We start from the raw sequence: 22,869 nt of genomic DNA on the forward strand, positions 1-22,869 counted from the left end.
CCGTCTTCCCCTTCTTTCACCCAATGGGAACCAAAGCCGACGCGATGGGCGGATCTTCTCGCCTGGGCAAAGGCAGCCGGCTGCTCTCCTCAGAACGAGCGGGGCGGAGTCTCGAGAAGGAACCTATCAAAGGCGGGAGAGGACGAGAGGGGCGGGGCACCACGCCCTGAGCAGGAGGCCTCAGGGTTTTTAGCTTTTCATATACAGGAGTTGCGAACGTGGCTCCCGATTGGCAAAGCTAGTACCACGTGGTGTGCAAACACGACCGTACCTACTTTTCCACCATTAACTTTACTAAGCGTTTAAAGCTTCCGCCGCGCGGCGGGAGGGGAGGGGGAAGAAAATAGTTCCCGAGATACGGACGGTTTCTGGCCTGCGGGGGCTGAGGAGACCCTCAGACAGCTCCTTACGTCCTCTCGCCTGAGGCTGGAGCGCGGCTGCAACCCGAGACGGGAGAGAAAAGGAGGCGGAGAGTGTGTGGTGACGGCGGAGGGATACGTGGTTCGCCCTGGTCGTCGGTTTGAATGGGGCGCGCGAGGCAAGAGCAGGTCGGTGGTTGGGGAGCCTCTGAGGCGCCGCTGAGGCCGCTCGGCCTGCCTCGAACTGGGCCGCAGTTGAGGGGAAGTGGAGGTAAAGGGACCGGGAAATGCAGGGGCCCCTTATTAGCTCTCCCAATTAATTAATCCGGAGTAAGGCGTCTCTGCTGTGCAAATGGAGCTCCTTGAGTAGTTTTGAATTTTGGCGGGGTGGGGAGCAAGATCGAGATCTACTGGGGTGATCGGGATCTACTGGGTGACTGCAGTCGATGCGTCATTCCCAAATTGTTTCAGTGGCAGCAGCAGCTAAATGATCCTCTCTACTCCCCACTTTCTTCCCCCTGTTATATAGCTCCAAGCAAAGGGGGGAACCAGGAGTTTATTTCTGTGCAGGAGAACTGTCAGACTCCCAACAAACAAAATTCCCTGGCTCCCGATTCGTTAATTCGAAGCTGTGGTTGGTGGATCTCTGGGATCTGGTCAGAAACAAAATAGTCCTGAAGTATTGCTTCTTGGCAGATACATGGTATGTATATGTATATATAGTTATAGTTTTGACAAGTTTTCCCTTTCTTTCTGGGGTACTCAGTGGTATGCAGTACCGGCGCCGTATTTTCTAGAAGAAAAGCACTGGTTATGTCCGAGTCCCCTTCTGATTCCTGGATCCAGGACGGATTCAATTCTAGTTTCCTGGGGAGGTAACGGCTCTCTCAAGTATGGTTTATTAAGGTAACCAAGGAAGTTTCTCTTTGCCAGAGAGCAAATGGGCAGGCCTCCCTACCTCAACTCGCTGGTGGCTAGAAAGAGTAAAGGCCAGAATTGAGGTGTGTGGGAGGTGGAAGCTAGAAGCAAGGCTTTGATCTGGGCAGCTGGGACACAACACCCTGCCTGATTTCTGCGGGAATCCAAGGCTGGGGCTATGAGAGAAGCAAGACCCTCTCAGGGTGTTAACGCTATCAGCCCCTCCATTGGAGGCTCAGGTTGTACAGGCATCAAACATTTTAGGCACATCCAACTGAGGCATGATTGCTGATGGGCGGGTCCATTTGGACCTAGAAGGCGGCAGAACAGGGCAGGGGACACTGTTCGGTGCTCCACTTATATGCACACTGTTGATGCACGTGGGTGCTAGGAACAGAACTCAAATGCAAAATTGTTGCCGCCTGTGTGCGTAAATAAACCATATATCCTAAAGACACCGCAGTCTTCGTTGTCCCTCTTTCTGAGGAAATCAAATCCTGGGTAAGCGCCTGGAATCTTGCACTACTTGGAGATTAGGGTGGCATTCAACAATATACTGTTACAAAAGTTAGGTGCCTCTGCCGCATGATGGCAAGAGCCCATGGGGTTCTAGGCATTCACCCAGAGTCTCTGGTCCTAGTTTGAGGCAGAGACTGTTGTAGCTTTAAGAAATATGGTCTATTCACCTATTTACATCTTTGATCTGCATGAAGGGACTCCATATCTTACAGCACAGTCATTTCAAGAGGGGCTGGTACCCCACAGCAGTGCAGCACCTCTGCAGCCAGCCTGCATAGATATGGATCCCAGACCTTCTTTCTCCTTTCCAGAACCCCTTGCTACCAAGCTCCCTTTTCCTGTCCCCTCTAAACACACAGTTACCCTGGCAACCTTCCGAATCCCTGTCTCTGTTCTTACTTTGGGGGGACGGGACAGTTCTCTTGCATTTTCAGTGGCCCTGTTTTGTTAATGGCCCTAGCTTGGCCAGGTTTTGTCTAGGCTAGCCCAGCAATTCCTCTTCAGTTTGCATTTCTCCCTTCACATCCCAAATCATCAAAATCCTACCATTTATTTCTAGGGTTTAGTGAGTGTCCCCCCCATCTATAACTATATTTTTCTGACTATATTTTTCCACTAGCTTAAGTAGAATTTACTGACAAAGAAACAAAATTCAAGGGTTGCAGTTATGTATTATAAGCCTTGCATAGGTTTATTATGAACTAAAGCATTCAGAAAACTCAGTGGGGCTTACTCCCAGGATTGCAGCTTTTAACAGATGCATTAGAAGCTGGTTTTCTTTCCACACTTCTTGGGGATGAAGGGTTAGAATGTAATTACTCTGAAGTAAGTACCACAGTATTCAAATGGGGTTTGCACCCGGAAAAGTAAGCCTGCAGGTTACATCCTCACTCTGAAGTAAACCTTATGGTTGTCAGTGGGATTTATTTCTGTGTAAGTAATATTCATGTGGAATTGTGATTGTGTGCTTTGAATGTGTGTTTTAGTTCTGAGCTCTATGCATTCAGTGGGGCTTACTCCCAGAGAAGTGTGCATATATTCACAGCTTTAATTTATAAAGGCCACTATTCTTTTCACATTTGGTTGGGGGGGGGAAGCCTTAAATTCTCGACTGACTTTTGAAGAGGCATGCATGTATCTGTATCCTGAACCCCTACCCACCAGACAAAGAACTCCAGTTCTTGTTCTACCAAAGTCTTTAATGCTCAGATCAGATTGCTACATAAGGCAAACTACATTAAAAGATTTAGCAGGTAAAATACTAGGTAAGATACATGGCTAAGCATCCAACACATGACACACTCACAGCTAGGCCTTCCTTTTGAAGAGTGGGGCAGGTGCTTGGCAAGCAGTTAAGAGTCCTGGGATTGGGCAAGCAAACAGGCACTTGTTTGACTGGGTTGGGGCACTGAATGAGGCTTTTCTGTTAGAGACATCTGTTGTTGTATCGGATTCCTCATTAAGGTGTGAATCTCATCCGCCACCCCAGTCTCTGAGCCCTCTCTCACATCAGACACTATTTTGAGTCCTCATTCCAGCATGGAATTGGCTAATATCTTGCTTTTGTCTCAAAAACAGGAGAGCTCCGGCTTTGCAATGGTATCTTGGTGCAGAAGTTGTGGTTTGGAGACAGAATCTGTGTTCCCAGCAAAGGAATGATTTGCATCACCTATAAATCAAAGGCCGTAAAGACTTTTCCAATGGAAACTCAGAGTAATCGGAAGGTGCTTTCTGAATGTTCTAATGTGCAAACCAACCTACATTTGGGGCTTGAAAACTGCATTGACAATACAAAGAAGGCAGACAGTTGTTCATCAGATGCTCTAACAGTAGACATGTCTACCATGTACAGCAATGCAGGAAGCCATCTGGTAGAGGATCACCCCACCACCTTGGGGGATACAGACTATTTGACACCAAACAAGAATGGTTTTGATTCAACTTATGGAATATCAAGCAGCTATGCTTCACCTCCTGTAGACTTTTCTGCTCTTACAGCAGCTGATTTTGGAATCACACCAAAGTCATTTACAAAACAAAATAAAGGTAAGGATTGAGGAGGTCAGAAATATTTTTATGCAATATTCCTTGTACATGTAGCATTCTGAGTCATTTACACTACAAGAAATATGTAAATGGTAGGCATGAATTGTTAGGACATTGGCCGTCTTCTGGTGGGTCAGGACCCAGTTTTTGCTATGGCCTGCTCTAAGGTTGGTTGCAACAGCAGCGCTGCTACCATTCAGTTATAAGGTAAGAACTTTAAAAAATTGATCCATAAATGCATGTCTAGGTTGAAGGATGGGTACTGGGTCTGAAAAGGTTCAGGTGACAGGCATTTGTCACAAAAATTCTTTGGAACTGTGCGTGTATGCATGCATGCACACACGTGCCAGGAGTCTATAAACAAACTTGTTATCTCATGGTGGGCGTCCTTCTCTGCCATGATGAGCATGATTTAGCTGGGTTCCTATGTTCTAACAAATAATTTGAGCCAATGTGCTCAAAGATTCTCTTGCTGCTCTTCCGCACTAAACCTTGGAGCAGGGTCAAGCCCCTTTCCCACTACCAGTTGCAGGTGATACCTACTCCTGTAATTGCACTGAAATTTTCTCCCACAACAGAGTTATGGAAGTACTCCAAACACAAGGTGATACCATAGGAAAGAGCCCTCCGCTTCAGAAAAAGAGCAGTATCCGTGATAATCACAGGGTAATCTGAAGAAGTGTTCATGCACATGAAAGCTTATACCTGAACAAACTTAGTTGGTCTATAAGGTGCTACTGGACAATTTTATTATTATTTATTTCAACAGCGTCAGACCAACATGGCTACCTACCTGAATCTAGAATGACAGGTTTTGTTATGGCTGCCAAGGCCAGTAAAAAAATTTTTCTTTCTGTAATGTGTTATTTTATCTACTGTTTTTTCGGTAGAGATATAAATAAAGAAAATTGGGGGTTTTTTGTTTTGTTTTTTGAAAGAGGATGTAAAGGAGTAAAATGTTTGCTTACTTGTAAAGAAGCGGCTCTGGAAATGAAGGTACAGTACACTGGCATTGTTGCTTGGAAAGACTTGGAGCAGAGGTTCCCAAAGCAGTGGTTTGTGAGCTTTATACTGGTGACCTGTCTTTGAAGAGACAGTGGCTGTGCTGCTCTATTGTTATCTAAGCCTGGGCTATGCACTATATGTTGTTTCTCTTTGATATAGCAAAGAAATCAGCATTTCTGTTGTCCTTCTCTGTATTTTACCCAGATACAGAAGGCAGGTAGCCAGTGTTCTTGTCAGGATTGATGTCAGTTCTGAGGGCCTTTCCTGTGCTTTCTCTGGCTGTTTGTGCATGCACGCCAAGGGTCTGTCCAGGTGTGGAGCCAGTCAGACAAGTGAGGGCTTGACAGACCTTCGTTTCTATCACAAGTGCTGTCATTCCCCTCTTAATACCCGTCACGCTTCCCTTCCTTTCCTTCCCTCCATCCTTAATGTCCCCCACCCTAGAAGTAGAAGCCTCCTTTCCTCCTCAACAGCCTGGAAATTCTCAATGTGAGTGGTCTTGTTGAGAGACACCAGGTAAGTAGGGATAAAACCAATAAAGTTTTCCAGGCTGTGAACCACAGTGCTTGCAAGTAAGTACCGTATAAAATACAGACTACCTTTTGATCTAAGGTGTGTGGGATCTAGCTTCTGAGACTGCAGCCCTATGCATGTCTACCACTGATTTTGGTGAGGCTTACCTCTCCATAGAATCAGGTGTATGGTGCTCCCTTGAATGACCACCCCTTGAAGCAATAGAAGCCATTCCTCTTCAAGAGCCCTGACATGATATTGTTGAGAGACACCAAATAAGATAGGGAATTAAAATTACTGCAACAGGCGGGGGGGGGGGCATGAATTTGTCTGCCAAGAAAGATGTGGGAACCACTGACTTGATACTTGAGCTTCCTTCCCTATTCATTGAATGTTCAATAATAGATTGCATTTTGTTTTAGGGGACTCAGAAAACCTGTTAAAAAAATTTAGACGGCGGTCTACGATTGGAGTGCGGGGTTCTCCAGAAAATAATTCTCTTATCCAATACATTGCTCACCAAAAGAGAACAAAGAAGCAAGATACTCTGGTAGGTGTGTTGTAATCTGTAATGTGGACATGGAAGCAGTTAATTGCAGGTGTTTGCAAAGAATGTACATCCATTTCTAAAGTCTGCTTTACAGCAGTGAAGTAGATGCTGCCTCTGGGACCAAACAAAGAGGGTGCTGGGTTCTATAGAGTTTTGATGGATGCCCATAGCAGGGGCCAAAAGCATAGCTTTGATAATCAGCTCAAACTTTTGCTCAGCACCCATCCTGCCTCTGCCTCAGGGGCTGAGTTTTGTCTGATGACAGATGGGAGTGCCTCCTTCCCAGGTCCAAGTTGAGCTTGGACTCCTCACTGTCACCTTGAGTCCTGGAGACACTAATGCATAGGGAGGGTCAGTGTTCCTGTACAGAAATCATGTTTATTATTTTTTAAGTATGATGATTTTATTTATTTATTTATTTATTTATTTATTTATATATATATATCCCGCCCTACCCAGCCAAAGCCGGGCTCAGGGCAGCTAACAATAATAAAACAGTACAACAGTACAACACAACACTCTAAAATCATTCATTATAAAATGATTCAAATCAAACCACTGGCAACCATTGGGCCAGAGCTCCGCGAAGATTGCCGAAGGAGGGAGTCAGGCTGTGCTCTGGCCAAAGGCCTGGTGGAACAGCTCTGTCTTGCAGGCCCTGCGGAAAGATGTCAAGTCTCGCAGGGCCCTGGTCTCTTGTGACAGAGTGTTCCACCAGATCGGAGGCACAGCCGAAAAAGCCCTGCCTCTAGTTGAGGCCAGCCTAACCTCTCTGTGGCCTGGGACCTTCAAGATGTTTTTATTTGAAGACCGTAAGTTTCTCTGTGGGACATACCAGGAGAATTACTGAATTACTGAATTCTTGTGGCGTATGGGTTTAAACAAAGAGATTTTAAAAATCTGAGAATAAAAAGTGACCATATCCAGGTCAGATATAATGAAGCACAACAAAATTAAATTATGATTTGCCATGCTAAATTAGTCTTTTTTTGTTGTTGATTTTTTATAATAATTTTTATTAAGGATTTTACATTACAAGAAATAAAAAAAACAGAAAAAAGAAAAAAAATCCAACAAAAATTGTTAAAAACAATCAATCTTTTCATTTCCTTATTTTTCATTTACTTGTTTCTCGGACCTCTTCGGACCTCCCTTTTTTGTATTCCAAATCAAATTATTAATTCAACAATTTCTTTCCCTCTTTTTGCTACCCAGATCTTATTCTTAAATTATTACAATCTTAGATTTTTACTTATATAAACCCATTTTTTCATATTCCTTTAACCCATCATAGCTAGAAACCACTTAGTTCCAATCCAACATTATTCTAAAATTCCTTAATTTTACAATATCTGTAAATAGTCTTTAAATTTCTTCCAATCTTCCTCCACTGACTCTTCTCCCTGGTCTCGAATCCTGCCGGTCATTTCCGCCAATTCCATATAGTCCATCACCTTCATCTGCCATTCTTCCAAAGTGGGTAGATCTTGTGTCTTCCTAAATTAGTCTTTTTTTGGAGGTGGGTGACAGAGGAAATTGGGTTAAATTGCATGGGTGGTTACAAATAAGACACACACACCCTTCAGGTGGAAGCCATAATCGAATAACCATTTCTTAAAATACTTACATTCACTTTAAAAATTATAAAACAAGTACAATGAAAACAATGTGCAAAGTACACTTCATGTGCAACATGATAAAAACCTTTGGATTGTCAGAACTGGTAATCAGTGTAGGAAATATAATTTAGGTGCAATTAAACTTGACATTTCCTTTATGATTGATATGGAAGAAAAGCAAGGCTGTTATGTGAGTCAGTCATTTGTTTCTATGGTGCATTTGTTTGGATTTTTTTTCTGGTATCTTTGAACAGGCTAGTCCTCTTCAATGTCGAAACACTTGGCTAAAGGACAAGATAGCTGCCTTCCAGTTTTCCTTTAAACCACTTGAGGAATCCAAGGAAAGTGCAATCCATATAACTGGCAGATGTAAGTAAGGAAAATCGAAGTTCAGCCTATATTATGTGTATTTGCTATTGAACGTAACAAACAAGTCCAAGAAAGCAATTTAAATTCCGTAATTCAAACCGAATACCATATTGGCCTGAATATAAGCCACACCTGCAAATAAGCCACACCTTAAAAATTAAAAGGGGAAAAAGAAAAAATGACAATACCTGAATATGAGCTGCTCCCTTAAAATTGGGTTACAGGCTGAAAATCACTGTGGTTGGTATACAGTGGTACCTCGGTTTATATACGCTTCAGGTTGCAGACTCCGTTAACCCAGAAATAGTGCTTCAGGTTAAGAATTTTGCTTCAGGGTGAGAACAGAAATCATGCTCTGGTGACGCTGCAGCAGCAGGAGGCACCATTAGCTAAAGTGGTGCTTCAGGTTAAGAACAGTTTCAGGTTAAGAACGGACCTCCGGAACGAATTAAGTACAGTGGTGCCTCGCAAGACGAAATTAATTCGTTCCGCAAGTCTCTTCGTCTTGCGAGTTTTTCGTCTTGCGATGCACGGTTTTCCATAGGAATGCATTGAAAATCAATGCGTTCCTATGGAAACCGCCTTCCCCTGACCTCTTCTGGCAGGCGGCATTTTAAAATCGCCCGGGACAGCGGAGGACTTCTCCGCTGTCCGGGGCGATTTAAAAGCCCCTGGGAAGGCAGGCAGGGGGGACAAAGACTTTTGCCCCCCGCCTACCCTTCAGAAGAGGTCCAGGACAGGCTTCGCGGACCTCTCCGCAAGCAGCGGGAGCGCTCCTTGCGGAGAGTTGCCAGCGCGCCCAGGCTTCGCGGCCCGCCGCCGGGCTTCGGGACATCGTTCCGATGCCGGGCGGCGGGGGGAGGCTTTCCCGCCCCGCCGCCGGGCTTCGGGACATCGTTCCGATGCCGGGCGGCGGGGGGAGGCGTTCCCGCCCCGATGCCGGGCGGCGGGGGGAGGCTTCAAAAGCCGTCCGGGGGCTTTTAAATCGCCCCGGACAGTCCCCGGTTAGGCAGGCACGGGGGGCAAAGACTTTTGCCCCCCGCCCGCCTTGGGAAGAGGTCTTGGACCTCTTCCGAAGGCGGGCGGGCCCCTGCCTGCCTTCAAAAGCCGTCCGGGATAGCGGGAAGCGCTTCCCTGCTATCCCGGACCGCTTTTAAAATGCTGGCGGTGGGGAGCAAAGCCTTTCGCCCCCGCCGGCCTTCCTGGACCTCTTCTGAAGTCCGGAGGGGGGAAAAAGGCTTTGCTCCCCACCGCCAGCATTTAAAAAAAGGTCCCCGAGATTTCCCTATGGGCTTTCGTCTTGCGATGCAAGCCCATAGGGAAAATCGTCTAGCGAAGCGTCGCAAAAACCGAAAAACCCTTTCGTCTTGCGGGTTTTTCGTCTTGCGAGGCATTCGTCTTGCGGGGCACCACTGTACTTAACCCGAGGTACCACTGTAATTGTAACTCCAAGCCAATTTAAGCCTTTGATCTTGCAAGCCTACAAAAGTTACTGTACAGTCACTAAAATCGCAAATTGCTCTTCAGTTGCTACAATTTCACAGGCGCTCACACCCGTAAATGGCAAATGAACAGTCTCAAGCTCACAAGTCGGCAATAAAACATTGCTTCCCCCTCCTTTTTTTTTTTTACCATATGTGTTTCAGCAGCAATATCATAAAAGCCAATTTTTGTAAGATCACAAATTTAAGTTGCACTTTAGCTTTTCATGGTTTGAATTGGGGGGCGGGGAATGAGGTTTGTATTCAGGCTAATATGGTACTTTTTAGATAGTTAGTTTTCAGTAGGATGTATCTAGTGTCTTCATCAATATTTTATCTCATCTGCTTGAAATAACTGCCAGAAATCTTGTAAACCACTTTGGGAGGTTACTGTACTTTTTCGTTTATAAGACTAGGTTTTTTTATGTTAATGTTTAAAAATTGGGGTCGCCTTATACACAGATAGTGCTGAGTGTATTTTCTTAATTTTGAGTCCCTAAGAATAGGGGGCATCTTATACATGGGAGCGTGTTATACACGGAAAAATATGGTATATACCTGGAAAACAGTATACAAATGCTTTTAAAGAAATAATATAAATGAATTAAATGCAGCTATGAAAACTGACACAAGTCTGCATGACCAATCTAAAGTTGGCCTATCAGAATGTAAGGATTTTGAGGAAAATCGACACTGGAAATCCGTCGGTAGAGGAAGAACCCCAGCTGATACTCAAGGCGACAGTACTGTACCTTCATTACAGAAACATCTCATCATCAGCACTACTGCTGTTTCTAAGGTATTCTTTCTCTTTCTCTCTCTGTTTGTGTGTGTGTTGAAACTGGTGACATTAAATTCCCTCTCTAGCTATGTCTCTCATTCAAAATAAATAAAATTGAAAGCACCATCAAGAGCCTCAGGCTATTCACAATATTTCCCATAAAATACTAGGAAATAAGTATTTTCTTTGAACTTCTACTGACAAGAGAAGAAAATATTATGGAGTAGTGTCCAGATGTTTTTAGAAACATTTCTCTCTGAAGAGTACATAGAAACATTTATCTCTGAAGTACTTTTTCAACTTGTATACTGATAGCTTCAATTCCAATAATCTGAACTTGGAATTTCTGGTGGGGTGAAAGCCACAATATAAACCAGCCAGAAAAAGATCTTGTTTTCTTCCAAACCATTCTATCACAATTTTTCTCAGAGCAGAGAAGATGATAGCTGCTTTGTAAAAATTGCATTGTCTCTTACCTTCTCAAAGCCAAAGAGTGTTTTCTTTGTTTGCTGTGAAGAAGCTTCTGAGACCCTGGATTTTGGGGAACCTTCTCTGTCTCATGGGTTTTGCCACTGTAGCAGCTGTAATCTGTTTCCCTCATGTGGAATTTTGCCAGAAAGGATGAAAATTCTGCATTTTTCCTTTTGTGGACTCCACAAAAGCAGCAAGATCTGACTCTTCTCCCCTACTGAAGCTAGATAAAAGGCGCATTATTCTTCACAGGAGTGGGGGTAATGATGCCTTCTCCATGACTCCTCTTCCAGCTTTTGATGTGTTTTGCTGAAAACTAGCTCATGCTTGGACAAAACCAGTGGTTTGGTTGATGCCTCAGCAGTCTCCATGGTCTGCGTACCACCTCCATTTCACCCCCATTTTTCTTTTAAGGCACTTTTTTGGTATGCTAGTAATAATAATAAATTATTATTATTATTATTATTATTATTATTATTATTATTATTTTATTTTATACCCCACCCATCTGGCTGAGTTTCCCCAGCCACTCTGGGTGGCTTGTATCCCAAGCTTTTAAATGTTGTAAGTATTTGGTCATCTACAGTGTTTCTCAACCTTTTTCCAACTGTGGCCCCTTTTTTCTTTCCTCTTGATACCCTTGAAGGGGGTCCAGAAAGCAATTCTGCCTCAGGTTACTCCCCAGAACCTCTTCCACAAGTGGGAGGGGCGTTGCCATTGCCACAGACCAGAACAGGAAGCCTGATTTTGGTTTCTTAGAATTCCTAAACAATGCCAAGTATGAGGCATGGTAAACCAAGTTTACACTATGAGGCTTGTGTAAACTAAGTGATGTGTCCTTTAAAAATTGACATTTCAAATATTCCCTGCTGTTCCTAGGTTATTCCAGTCTTGCAGGCAGATACTAGGGAATCTGGATGCATCCCTTTGGAAGCAACGCCAGATACATCAAAGGCTTTGTGTGGTGAGTACTAACATCCATGTTATTAAGGCTTTATTAAAACAAAAACGTGTAAGGGTTTTCTTTTTGAATGTGATGTTGTAAAATAGAACTAAAATTGTAACTTTGATATATATTGTACAAGACAATAGCAATAGTGCAGTGGAAGGTTTAATAGCTTTAAGCTGCCCTGATTAATAATCATAATCATAAAAAACAAAGGGTGGGATGTAATTCTTAAATTGTAATCTAAAACTGTTATTTCTGATCAAATATGCAAGTAAGTATATTAAGCGACGTTCTGAAAGATAGTAGCGTACCTTACCAGGAAATGATGCTTAACAACTATGCTTATCAAATAGATGGTTTTATAAAAATTTTGGGAAGTTCTTGAAATATGGAACAAAAAGCCACTGGAGGGGTGTCTTTACATATGATTCCCATCTGTTTTGTGATGGTTTGATACAGTGCTGGTAGTTGAAAACTAAAATTAAATCCAGCTAAAATCACAAGTCACTAAGTATTGTTTTCACATAAAAATAAATATATGATGGTTCTTGATAAAGTAAAAATCAGTTATCTTTCCTTGCTCCCTTGTGCATGGAAAAACGTCTCATTTAGTTCAGTGACACTTACATGTATAGAATTGCAGGCTTAATCCTTTTTAAAATAGGGAAGTACACAAAATTGTAGGCAATTTTAGCACATAACAAATGCTCACAATATTTTAGCAATACTGTACATAGTGCAGGAAGGTCTTGAAAAATCATTGGCTTAATGCTGCCACACACCCCTTGGAAAGTCTTTCTGGCAAGCATAGAATTGGATCTATATCGTCCCCCTGAACCAAAATCAAACTTGTCAATTTCACTGCTGTGAAGAAAGATCATTTGGTGTGGGTTGGGTAGCCTTTCATGAAAATACTGCTTCAGTGTTGCTGTTGACTCAGATGTGATATTACTAGATTTGTAAGAAACATGCTCTCTTTCCCCCCGCCCAATGTTCTACTAGTATATCCTAGAGAGAATTTTTCACATGGCCACATACACATGTACACAGTAGAATTATTGAATATATTTTAGCAATACAAATAGTTTATAGTTTACTCGTCTCCTCCCCACTTTTTTTTTAAACTGCAGAATTAAGCAGCAATGCTACATCTAATCAAAGCTGTAAGAAAGTTAGATTTGCAGAAAAACGGAGCTTGGAAATATTTGATGGAAACAAGCCACCCATTACCCCCATACGAAAAGAACACTTGCCTTCTAATTCTCTTCATTCTGCTTTGAAGAAAACGCCAGTAACTACATTCACAGAAGACATGAAGGTTGGTTATATGACCATCATTTCTGTAGTATAAGCTTTGTGTGTGTAGCAAAATCATTAAAATTGGGAAAACCTAAACATATTTGAAAGTCAACATTTGTTTAGATTTCATAAACAGAACAGACCACCTACGAAAATCCATTCAGCAGCTGAAGATTGATAACACTACTCTTTTATAGGGACATCTTGATAAAAGGACGGAGGAAGGAAGTGAAGTGCTCCCAGATTGCAAAAACTTTGAAACACTGCAAATAGGTTTGAAATGCTTTCTCTCTTCCGACCTCTCTACCATGAACTCAAACTTATTCCTAAGTCCTTAGACATGAATTGAACTTGGTTGCATGAAACTATTTAGGAACCTGTCAACACAGCTTGAACGTTCATCTTGTACAAGTAATATTACAGAAAGAAGTACCAGGCCTGTAGCTGAAATGAAGGTATGCAGCAATGATCTAGAATCTGATATATTTGACACCTTTCTGTAGATCGTCCGTTACGGAGACGAAGAGAAGCCATGTTCAGTGCATCAGGTTCAAGAGAAAAAAGTTCTGACAAAAGTTCAAGAGAAAAAAGTCCTGACAAGCAGCCCTCGTCCCAGCCAAACTTTGATTATGTTGATGTAAGTTGGCTTCACACTGTTATGAGTTCTTCAGTTTATGTGCTTGGATTTTCCCTAATCATAAATTTACTCAGTTAATGTTCACTGGAAATTCTTGTATCCTCTTTGAGCAGCTCCTGATTTCACATTGGGGTGATTGCAGAAGACAGGGCATTGGACAATATGTCAAGCCATGTTTTATGAAGGTTAACTATGTTTTGTATGATTGGCATATCGGAATCTGAAAGCATGTTTCATCTGTTGTCAGAATTGAGGAAAGAGCTACAGCAATTGCTGCACTTCAAAAGCCCTTGCATTTTAGAGCTGAGTAGACTTGGTTCAAAAGTGAACAAGCAACTCTAGACCATGACTTACCTGATCATTTGAATGCTCAAACCATAATTTGAATTCTACACTACCATTAGTGCAAGCCATCGTTTGACATGAAGTCTGAATGAGACTGTCTTAGAATTTTGTGTTGTGCCATTTTTATATACAGTGGTGCCCCGCAAGACGAATGCCTCGCAAGACGAAAGGGTTTTTTGGTTTTTGCGACGCTTTGCTAGACGATTTTCCCTATGGCTTGCATCGCAAGACGAAAGCCCATAGGGAAATCTCGGGGACCTTTTTTTAAATGCTGGCGGTGGGGAGCAAAGCCTTTTCCCCCCCTCCGGACTTCAGAAGAGGTCCAGGAAGGCCGGCGGGGCGAAAGGCTTTGCTCCCCACCGCCAGCATTTTAAAAGCGGTCCGGGATAGCAGGGAAGCGCTTCCCGCTATCCCGGACGGCTTTTGAAGGCAGGCAGGGGGGCAAAGACCTGGACCTCTTCCCAAGGCGGGCGGGGGGCAAAAGTCTTTGCTCCCCCCTGCCTGCCTAACCGGGGGCTTTTAAATCGCCCCGGGACTGTCCGGGGCGATTTAAAAGCCCCCGGACGGCTTTTGAAGCCTCCCCCCGCCGCCCGGCATCGGGGCAGGAACGCCTCCCCCCACCGCCCGGCTTCGGGGCATCGTCCCGATGCCGGGCGGCGGGGCGGGAAAGCCTCCCCCCGCCGCCCGGCATCGGAACGATGTCCCGAAGCTGGGCGGCGGGGCGGGAAAGCCTTCCCCCGCCGCCCGGCTTCGGGGCATCGTCCCGATGCCGGGCGGCGAGGCAGGGACACCTCCCGCCGCCGCCCGGCTTCGGGGCATCGTCCCAATGCCGGGCGGCGGGGCGGGAAAGCCTCCCCCCGCCGCCCGGCATCGGAACGATGTCCCGAAGCTGGGCGGCGGGGCGGGAAAGCCTTCCCCTGCCGCCCGGCTTCGGGGCATCGTCCCGAAGCTGGGTGGTGGGAAAGCCTCCCCCCGCCGCCCGGCTTCGGGGCATCGTCCCGATGCCGGGCGGCGGGGCGAGAAAGCCTCCCCCCGCCGCCCGGCATCGGAACGATGTCCCGAAGCTGGGCGGCGGGGCGGGAAAGCCTCCCCCCGCTGCCCGGCTTCGGGGCATCGTCCCAATGCTGGGCGGCGGGGCGGGAAAACCTCCCCCGCCGCCCGGCTTCGGGGCATCGTCCCGATGCCGGGCGGCGGGGCGAGAAAGCCTCCCCCCGCCGCCCGGCATCGGAACGATGTCCCAAAGCCCGGCGGCGGGCCGCGAAGCCTGGGCGCGCTGGCAACTCTCCGCAAGGAGCGCTCCCGCTGCTTGCGGAGAGGTCCGCGAAGCCTGTCCTGGACCTCTTCTGAAGGCAGACGGGGGGCAAAAGTCTTTGTCCCCCCTGCCTGCCTTCCCAGGGGCTTTTAAATCGCCCCGGACAGCGGAGAAGTCCTCCGCTGTCCCGGGCGATTTAAAAATGCCGCCCGCCAGAAGAGGTCGGGGGAAGGCGGTTTCCATAGGAACGCATTAATTGATTTTCAATGCATTCCTATGGAAAACCGTGCATCGCAAGACGAAAAACTCGCAAGACGAAGAGACTTGCGGAACGAATTAATTTCGTCTTGCGAGGCACCACTGTATATGAAGCAGGAATGTTCAGATATCTGTCTGGATTAACCCTTCTCTTGCCATATTTAGCACTGTATACATTTGCATTTTATTGTAAAGCATGTTTAAAATTTTACTTTTGTACGACAGGAGCTTCTTCAACAATCACCTGATGTATCCACTTCTGAATATGCTGTAAACTCTGATCTGGAAGGTGAAGTTCTGTTCCTGTATTCTTACAGTTGAATTATTCACCATCATGAGTTAATTCATGTATTACACATTACCACTGGAATTTAAGAGTTGCCACTCTGTGGTTTTGTGTTACAGCAGAATGTTAAATATGAACCTCATGCCATGTTGCTGGCTTGCGCAATACTGTTGCGTGAACAGTAGCAATACTGTTGTGTGAAGGAATTATATAATTTGATAGGTTTGTGAGGTTTCCATTTACAGATATTACTGATGTGGTGTGGGACACAACTAGGGTGAAGCATTTTCCACACCATGACAGTCTTGACAATAAATGGTAAACTAAAAAAACAATGTGAGGCTGCCAGATTATTGGGAATATCCAACTAAGTCATACTCAGAATGGATCCACTGAAATTAATTGATTTCATTTGATCTGCTCTTGAGTCTGATAAACACTGGAGATCACCAGTTAGTTCTGACCCACCAATATTAAATGCAACACTTCCTGAGTGTATATTACCGTGTTGATATAGACTTGGGATATTTTCAGTAGAAAATAAATGCCTAAGAACATATTCCTTGTGTATAATAAATCCATGTGCACTGGAAGGATTCTAACAGAAAAGGTTTGAATTACTTGTTAAAACTTTTTGAAGGAGCCCATTGCTGCATATGCAGCAAGCTATCAGTGTGGTCAAGCCTGCAGATGTAATTTGAATCTTTTTCTCATTTTTAGAAACAAAAAATAGTTCTCTGGCATTCCAGGCAACTTCCACTAGAACCACCAGGTCATCTGCTAAAAGGAAGGTGAGTTTATTCCTTTATCAAAACAGAGTTACTCTTTCTTAAGAACTAACATTGCTGTAAGTGAATATATTGCTTTTTTATTATGTGCTTGATAATTTCATAATTTGTTGTATATCATACATCACTCAGGTATATTTTAATGTTGAACAGTTTAGAAATATATACATAGAGAAATATGTGTAAAACACTTTGTTTAGATTTGATATACTCACACCTGTGAATTTACAGAGAAACGTTTTTCAGTCCTCCATCAGCTACTTTGTACATGCTAGTTACTTTTAGAATTTGTAATAAATTATTATCTCTTGCATAATTAAAAAAAACTGGCAGAGAAAATTATCAGTGAAATGAGAATTTTCTTTTAAGTTTTGTAGCTGCATAATACTACTTTGCATTTTTTTAAATACACATTGCCCTATGTAATTTTTGTAGTATAGCAGCCTCTTGACTTTTTAAAATTGGTGTTTCCTTCCAGTCTATCAACAAAGCAGAAGAAATGGCTTTTAACCCTACAAAAAAAACCCTCCCTAAATCCACCAAATACCAAAAGGCAGAAGCAGCAACGAAATCGGCTGAAAAGAGAACAGTAAGCTACACAGGTTTAAAACTAACCACTCCCATATGCTTTAAAAATAGGCTACAGATTGTTTGTTTTTAAAAGCAGACTTTTAAACCACTTACTGTAATTGTGTCCTATAAGCAGCATTCCTTGCATTGGTGGAATCCTAGCCCAGCTGTTGAAGGCGTGAAGTCAGTGTTTCTCAGTATTCTCCTACACACACAAAGAAAACAAGAAAATGTTTTAGCCACTGTGCACTTAGTCACCACTGTCCCCTCTTCTCTCCTGTGCCCTTTCTGAATGGAAGGGAGGGAAGCTGGTATCCAATCAGGATTAATGTTGGAAAGGGAGTTTGCTCAGCCTACATGTGGCCCAGCAAAAAAAATAGAAGCCTAGTTTCTAGCATGATTTTCAAATGTTATTGTTCACTTTCCAAGGGTAGTTATTTATTTTATTTTCAGTGTCATGGTTATTAATTATTTTCATGGGTGCTGTGTTGTCGACCCTCGTTCAGTGTAGTTCTCACTAGTACACGTAAAAGTGAAGGGACCCTTGACCGTTAAGTCCAGTCGCAGACGATTGGGGTTGCGGCGCTCATCTCGCTTTACAGGCCGAGGGAGTTGGCATTTGTCCTCAGACAGTTTTTCCGGGTCATGTGGCCAGCATGACTAAGCCGCTTCTGGTGCAACGTAATACCGAAATCAGAGCAGCACACGGAAACACCGTTTATCTTCCCACCGCTTTTGGGCGTGCTTTCAAACTGCTAGGTTGGCAGGAGCTGGGACAGAGCAATGGGAGCTCACCCCGTCGCAGGGATTCGAACTGCCGACCTTCCAATCAGCAAGCCCAAGAGGCTCATTGGTTTAGACCACAGCGCCACCCACGTCCCTTAAGGTAAAGTTAAAGGTGAATGATTATCTGTCAGGAGAAGGGGTGTTCCATTGTGTCTTCTAAATATCACCAGGCTGTCAGAAGCAAGGTTTTTGGAAAGAGGAGAAGAAGGAAAAAGAAGGAAAAAGCATTGTATGGGGAGCGACAAACTGTTTCAAAGAAACCTCTCTTGAGCCCAATTCCAGAGATGACAGAAGATTTCTCTTTTATGTCATCTTATCAAAGCACACCAAAGTCAGAAGTTTCTATCTTCGGTATGTAAAACTGTTGTTTGCTTTTCTGTTTTCTGTAATTAGTAGCTGATTTAGAGTTCATTTTAATTAGTTTTGCATGCTGACAGCAGGGTTTTTTGTTTCTATCAGCAGATTCTGAAACGGCTCAGTCTTCTGAAGGTGTCACTTAAAATCTTCTTAACGGCTAGGCCCAAAATTACTAGCAGACCTTGACATTTGAATCTAAGTCTCATTTAGCATTTAATAGCCAGGCCCTTTTCTGTGGCATCAAAGCAGCTAAGTAAGAGGTAGGGTAAGCAGAGAAATTGGTCAAAGAGAATATTTCAGGAGAGAAGTTGGAAGTCTTTTGGAAGACCAAAAATAAATCCTACACAAATTGGACACTATTTTATTTTCGGGTCATTCCATATCAAGTGATCCAACATTTTTATCTCATGTCATCTAATTTTCTTAATATTTTGTACACTTGTTGAAAGATCAGAACTGATTTAAATCTAAAATTTTATTTTTTATCTCATCTTGTTTGTGAGTTAATGAGGGTTTGAAATGTAAAAAAAAATGACAACTTTGGCCTTACCGAACTACACAAAACCTTAAAACTCAGCCCAGAATTGAGATACATCAAAACTAAAAACACCAATCTCTTCAGAACTTCATGGGCTTTAATATGATATGGATTGGATTGGGATGATATGTAACATGATGGACTTATTTTAAATTTTAAATGTAAGTTACAAAATTGAAAATTTTAAAAAATATGTTTAAAAAGTTCAAAAATTGTGTTGATTATTTAATATTTCTAAGAGCTACCTGCAAAATTTCATCTTGGGATTTCAATGGGATCACATTATTTATATTGTACAGACATGTCTGCCTTACTGGGTTCTATTTAGGATAATCCTATTTAGGATTTTCTTGGAGCAAAATATAACAGAATAAACAAGACTTAAAACTATAATATCATTTGCTGCAGGCATTTCTTTGAAAAGTTATTCAGTTAAAAGGCACCTGAAAAGCTAGTCAGGCTTTTCTTTTAAAAATGTGTTCCAAAGCAGAGTGATAGCTTGCTGTTGCATGATAGAAATAACGCATTGAAAAAATTCTTGTTAGTACTTCATTTCATGAACATTAGAACAAAATGCATATCACTGACTTCAAAAGAGTAAGATCTGTGAAAAGCGCTTTACTGTTCAGACATCATGCAGAGCTACTGTTTGTGCTGTCCATAGTTTAGAACTGAACTTTTGTGCAGTCACCTCCAGAGGCAGTTCAAAACCATGCCTGTGATTTCTCATGCCAAACCATCCCTTAACCGTACTTTATGTATTTTTAGCCGCTTGGTATTATATATTGCCTTACACCTGATGATTAAAACAGAAACAACTTTCTTTTCTAATTGAAACTTTATTATCTTAGATGATTCCAGCTCTAGTGTCCTGAATGCAGAAAACCAACCTAACATACAAGATAGTAGTAGTAAGGACAACAGCTGTCTGCATTCCAGCCACAATCTTGTGACGGAAGATGCTTTACCTGATAATGTATCTGGCTCATCCTCGCAGCTTCTTGACATGGCTACAAATGATATGGAAGATACTCTTCCTTGGAACCCACTTGAAAAGAGCTCTCCTGAGAAACCGAAGAGCTGCTATTTCCCAAGTGTTGAGGATTTTGAGTCTAAAACACCTGGAAACAACCCCAGTGTTCCTAGAGATAATGTGAACAAACTGCCTCCTTGGACAGTAAATGACTCTGAACTCCTAGATAATTTACAGTGTTCTATAGAGGAATCTTTCAGGAGTGTAACCAGAAGTAATAAAAAAAGGGTGAGACGTAGCATGAGACTGCTTAAAGATGCGGAAAATGATGGGCTTGCCTGGATTCAGATGCCTGATGATAATGTCCTAGGCCAAGCTATCCTGGGTTCTGCTGGCAAAGCCCAGAAACGAAAGTCCACCTCCCGTTGTCCAGAAGTGGAGCCCCTTCATCCAAAGCAAGGGACTGGGGACCAAATGCTCTTGCCAATGAAGGAAGGGCGGAAGAAAACCCCTGTTGCAATGGGCCCTTCTGAATCCAGGAGGAAGAGCATCAGTGTGCCGAGTCTTGAAGAAAACCAAAATGCCACCTTGCACAACCAGAGAAACAGAAGAAGAAGCCTTGGTTACAAAAGTGATCGCTGCTACCAAAAGGATCTCATAAATCAGAAAATTATTTGAGAGTCAGACTAAAGTGCCTTTAGAAAGGTGAACATTTATGATTTCACTTCAGTGAATATAAGCCAAAACCGTGTTTATATGTGCTGGTTGATTTACATCAGTGGTTCCCAAACTTTCCCCCCATGGACCACTTGAAAACTGCTGATGGTCTTTGTGGACCACTTACCAATTTTTCTGCAAGTTATAGCAATTCTAATGCACTATGCTAGATGCTATATTATATTTAATTGTATTTTCTTGCTATTATTTTTTATAGTGCATTACAATTAGCTTTCCACAGAATTCAAATTATAATGTGATAAATTACTATAAATTAACCTAATACAAATACAATTAAAAAACAATATGATAGAGAACTTTGAAGGAGGTGGGTTGATGTAAAATCAAAAATAGGGAAATTCAAATGATGGAGGTTCTTTTCAGAAGTAATTGGAAATATAAAGATATGGTTTATGACAGCATAAAGCTTGTAAACCCCACCCACTGTTGGCTTTTGGAGTCCCTAAATGTCAGACTGCCCACTGGAGCACAGCCAGAAAGCTGACCTCCTTGGCTAGTGATGGTAGATGATGATGGAAGCGTTGAAACCAACATAGTTTCATTTATGACATTTACAGTGCAATCCTATGCATGTTTACTCCTGCTGTGTTTAATTGAGCTTACTGCCAAGCATTAGTGGACTGAGTTGTAGGCTAAGAAGGCATTGGGAGGGCTAGTGAACTTAAGCTTCATTGTATTTACAATCCAAATCTTCATTATGGTCATCAACCAGCATAAAAGGGTGGGATACAGTCATTTAAAATCTGAAAAGCGTTTTGGAAAGGTAAAAGGTATTAAAACAGAAGGTGAATATAAAAGTCTAGAAGTATTTAGAAGCAGCTAAAAGAAACTAAAAAGGGATAGGAGCATTGGGTGGGTGTGGAAGAGCATAAAAAGGTTGATATATAAAAGATTTTAGTTGCCACTGCCTATTTCCACATGGATTGAAAATCATCGTTCATAGCGGGGCAAGGCCACGGGAAAATAAAGATAGTTTAAGCCAATAATTGAGTATGGTCTCCCACACTCTAGCCTCCACTTTTGTGAAGCCTGTCTCTAGTCTCAGAGTAGCATTAGAGACCCATTTTGGGACTTGAAGGACTGACCTTAGAAAATTTTGATTGCACAAGTTCTAGTGGTGCAGAATTGGAAAAGGGACCCAAACTGGGCACCATAGAGAAGTTGTGCTATTGGCTTGACTTCAAATAATTTAAGTGCTGCTGGTATATAATGACCACCTCTTGTTTTTTTTTTAAAAATTAAGAATTTCTGATGAGCTTCTCTGAGCAATTTCAGCAGCATAGTTCCCAGAATGGAAGACTACCCCCCAGGTATTTGAAGCAGGAGACCTGCTCAATCTTGTGGCCGTCTATGCTCCAGGAGCAGCTCCTAGGCCTTTTGGCAAATGGCTGCAGTAGTTATCAGAAGGAGGCGTACAATATGCCATCCAACTATCTTAGGGGCTCTGCTCCATATTTGTGTAGAGTTTAACTCCTGTCTTTTCCCAAAGATTTTCCCCTCTACAGCACGTGCCGTAACCACTTTAACTGCTGGACCCATTATTGGTCTGATAAAAGGAAATTGGGTGATAACAAATTGATCATGTTTAACCTGTGCTCTAACCACATTCCTATGTTTTGTTAAATACTCAGAGAACACTATATCCCAAGCCTTTTTCATTTATTCCATTTTGGATGGATCCTTCCTAAGGCACACTCGCACAATAGATATAAAAGAGTCCCATGCTTACCAAGTGGGAAAGCTTTCCATTACCACCTAAATAAAACCTTAAGTGTGGCCTCTTGAATTCAAACAGATACTGACTTCACAGGAAGTTTCTTCCAAACCTTGCTCCATTCATAATCCAATCTCTCCAGACATATTCTTGGTTATCCAGACGTAATCACAGTGCTCTCCAAGCAGTATTTGTGCTGTCAGCGAATAGCTCTGCAAATACCTTCACTTTTACCAGGAGTGCTGATGTCCAGTCCTTCATAAGGACCCTCTGCTTGTCAGTTTCATCATTGTCTAGGAGTGTGTTAGTCAGTTTTGTGCCTTTTGCCTTGTTGGTGTTTGTGGCAACATCTGACAGCTCAAGAGAGAATAGGTCCTTGTAACTCCTGCTAGCCAAGGATAACAAGAAAGCTGAAAAGACTCAGAGCATGCTGTATAGTTGAATCCCATTGCCCTTTCTAATGGCTTGACTCCTTGGTTTTTTCAAATTTTCATTCCGTATATTTTATTCTTCTGTAGCATTTTTAAACTTTTAAATGGGCATCATGTTTCTTTCTAGAAACAAAGTAATGTATCACATTTTCTCTTTTCAGAGACCGTATCCTGTGTGTATCAGAAGAGGGCAGTATGGCATAACTTACAAATGAGCATATTTTATAAGATTGCCTTTTGTTTTGTGTACTATATAGCTCGATCTTTAAGACACGTCAGAAACATTTAAAAAAATAAAATGCTACGGGCCTGATCCA

General features: G+C 42.8%; 1 protein-coding gene across 7 annotated transcripts; it reads left to right on the forward strand.

The window, feature by feature from the left end:
• The first annotated feature begins 320 nt into the window (after window positions 1-320).
• Window positions 321-22,869, forward strand: CDCA2 (cell division cycle associated 2). 7 transcript variants are annotated; one of them, XM_081890883.1, is made up of 16 exons: window positions 512-630; window positions 930-1,062; window positions 3,375-3,842; window positions 5,783-5,910; window positions 7,784-7,898; window positions 9,994-10,178; window positions 11,511-11,595; window positions 12,711-12,898; window positions 13,077-13,152; window positions 13,383-13,516; window positions 15,597-15,660; window positions 16,378-16,448; window positions 16,924-17,034; window positions 17,972-18,152; window positions 19,548-20,374; window positions 22,714-22,869. In XM_081890883.1, exons 3-15 carry the CDS (start codon window positions 3,452-3,454, stop codon window positions 20,345-20,347), a joined length of 2,529 nt encoding a protein of 842 aa, XP_081747009.1. In that variant the 5' UTR covers window positions 512-630; window positions 930-1,062; window positions 3,375-3,451; the 3' UTR covers window positions 20,348-20,374; window positions 22,714-22,869. The 7 variants fall into 7 exon arrangements, with proteins under 7 accessions (XP_081747007.1, XP_081747006.1, XP_081747012.1 ...); XM_081890885.1 differs by having other exon boundaries at window positions 930-1,015; XM_081890882.1 differs by having other exon boundaries at window positions 538-630; window positions 889-1,062.

The sequence above is a fragment of the Podarcis melisellensis genome (assembly GCF_964234715.1).
Source record: "Podarcis melisellensis genome assembly, chromosome: 15".
Lineage (NCBI taxonomy): Eukaryota > Metazoa > Chordata > Lepidosauria > Squamata > Lacertidae > Podarcis > Podarcis melisellensis.

What these genes read in the sequence shown, in the direction of transcription:
- CDCA2 (XM_081890880.1), top strand. Translation starts at nt 525, where the DNA reads ATGGGGCGCGCGAGGCAAGAGCAGGTCGGTGGTTGGGGAGCCTCTGAG. An exon ending in ATTTACAAAACAAAATAAAG is followed by an intron (nt 3,843 to 5,782) that starts GTAAGGATTGAG and finishes ATTTTGTTTTAG; the next exon opens with GGGACTCAGAAAACCTGTTA. An exon ending in AATCGGCTGAAAAGAGAACA is followed by an intron (nt 17,035 to 17,971) that starts GTAAGCTACACA and finishes AAATATCACCAG; the next exon opens with GCTGTCAGAAGCAAGGTTTT.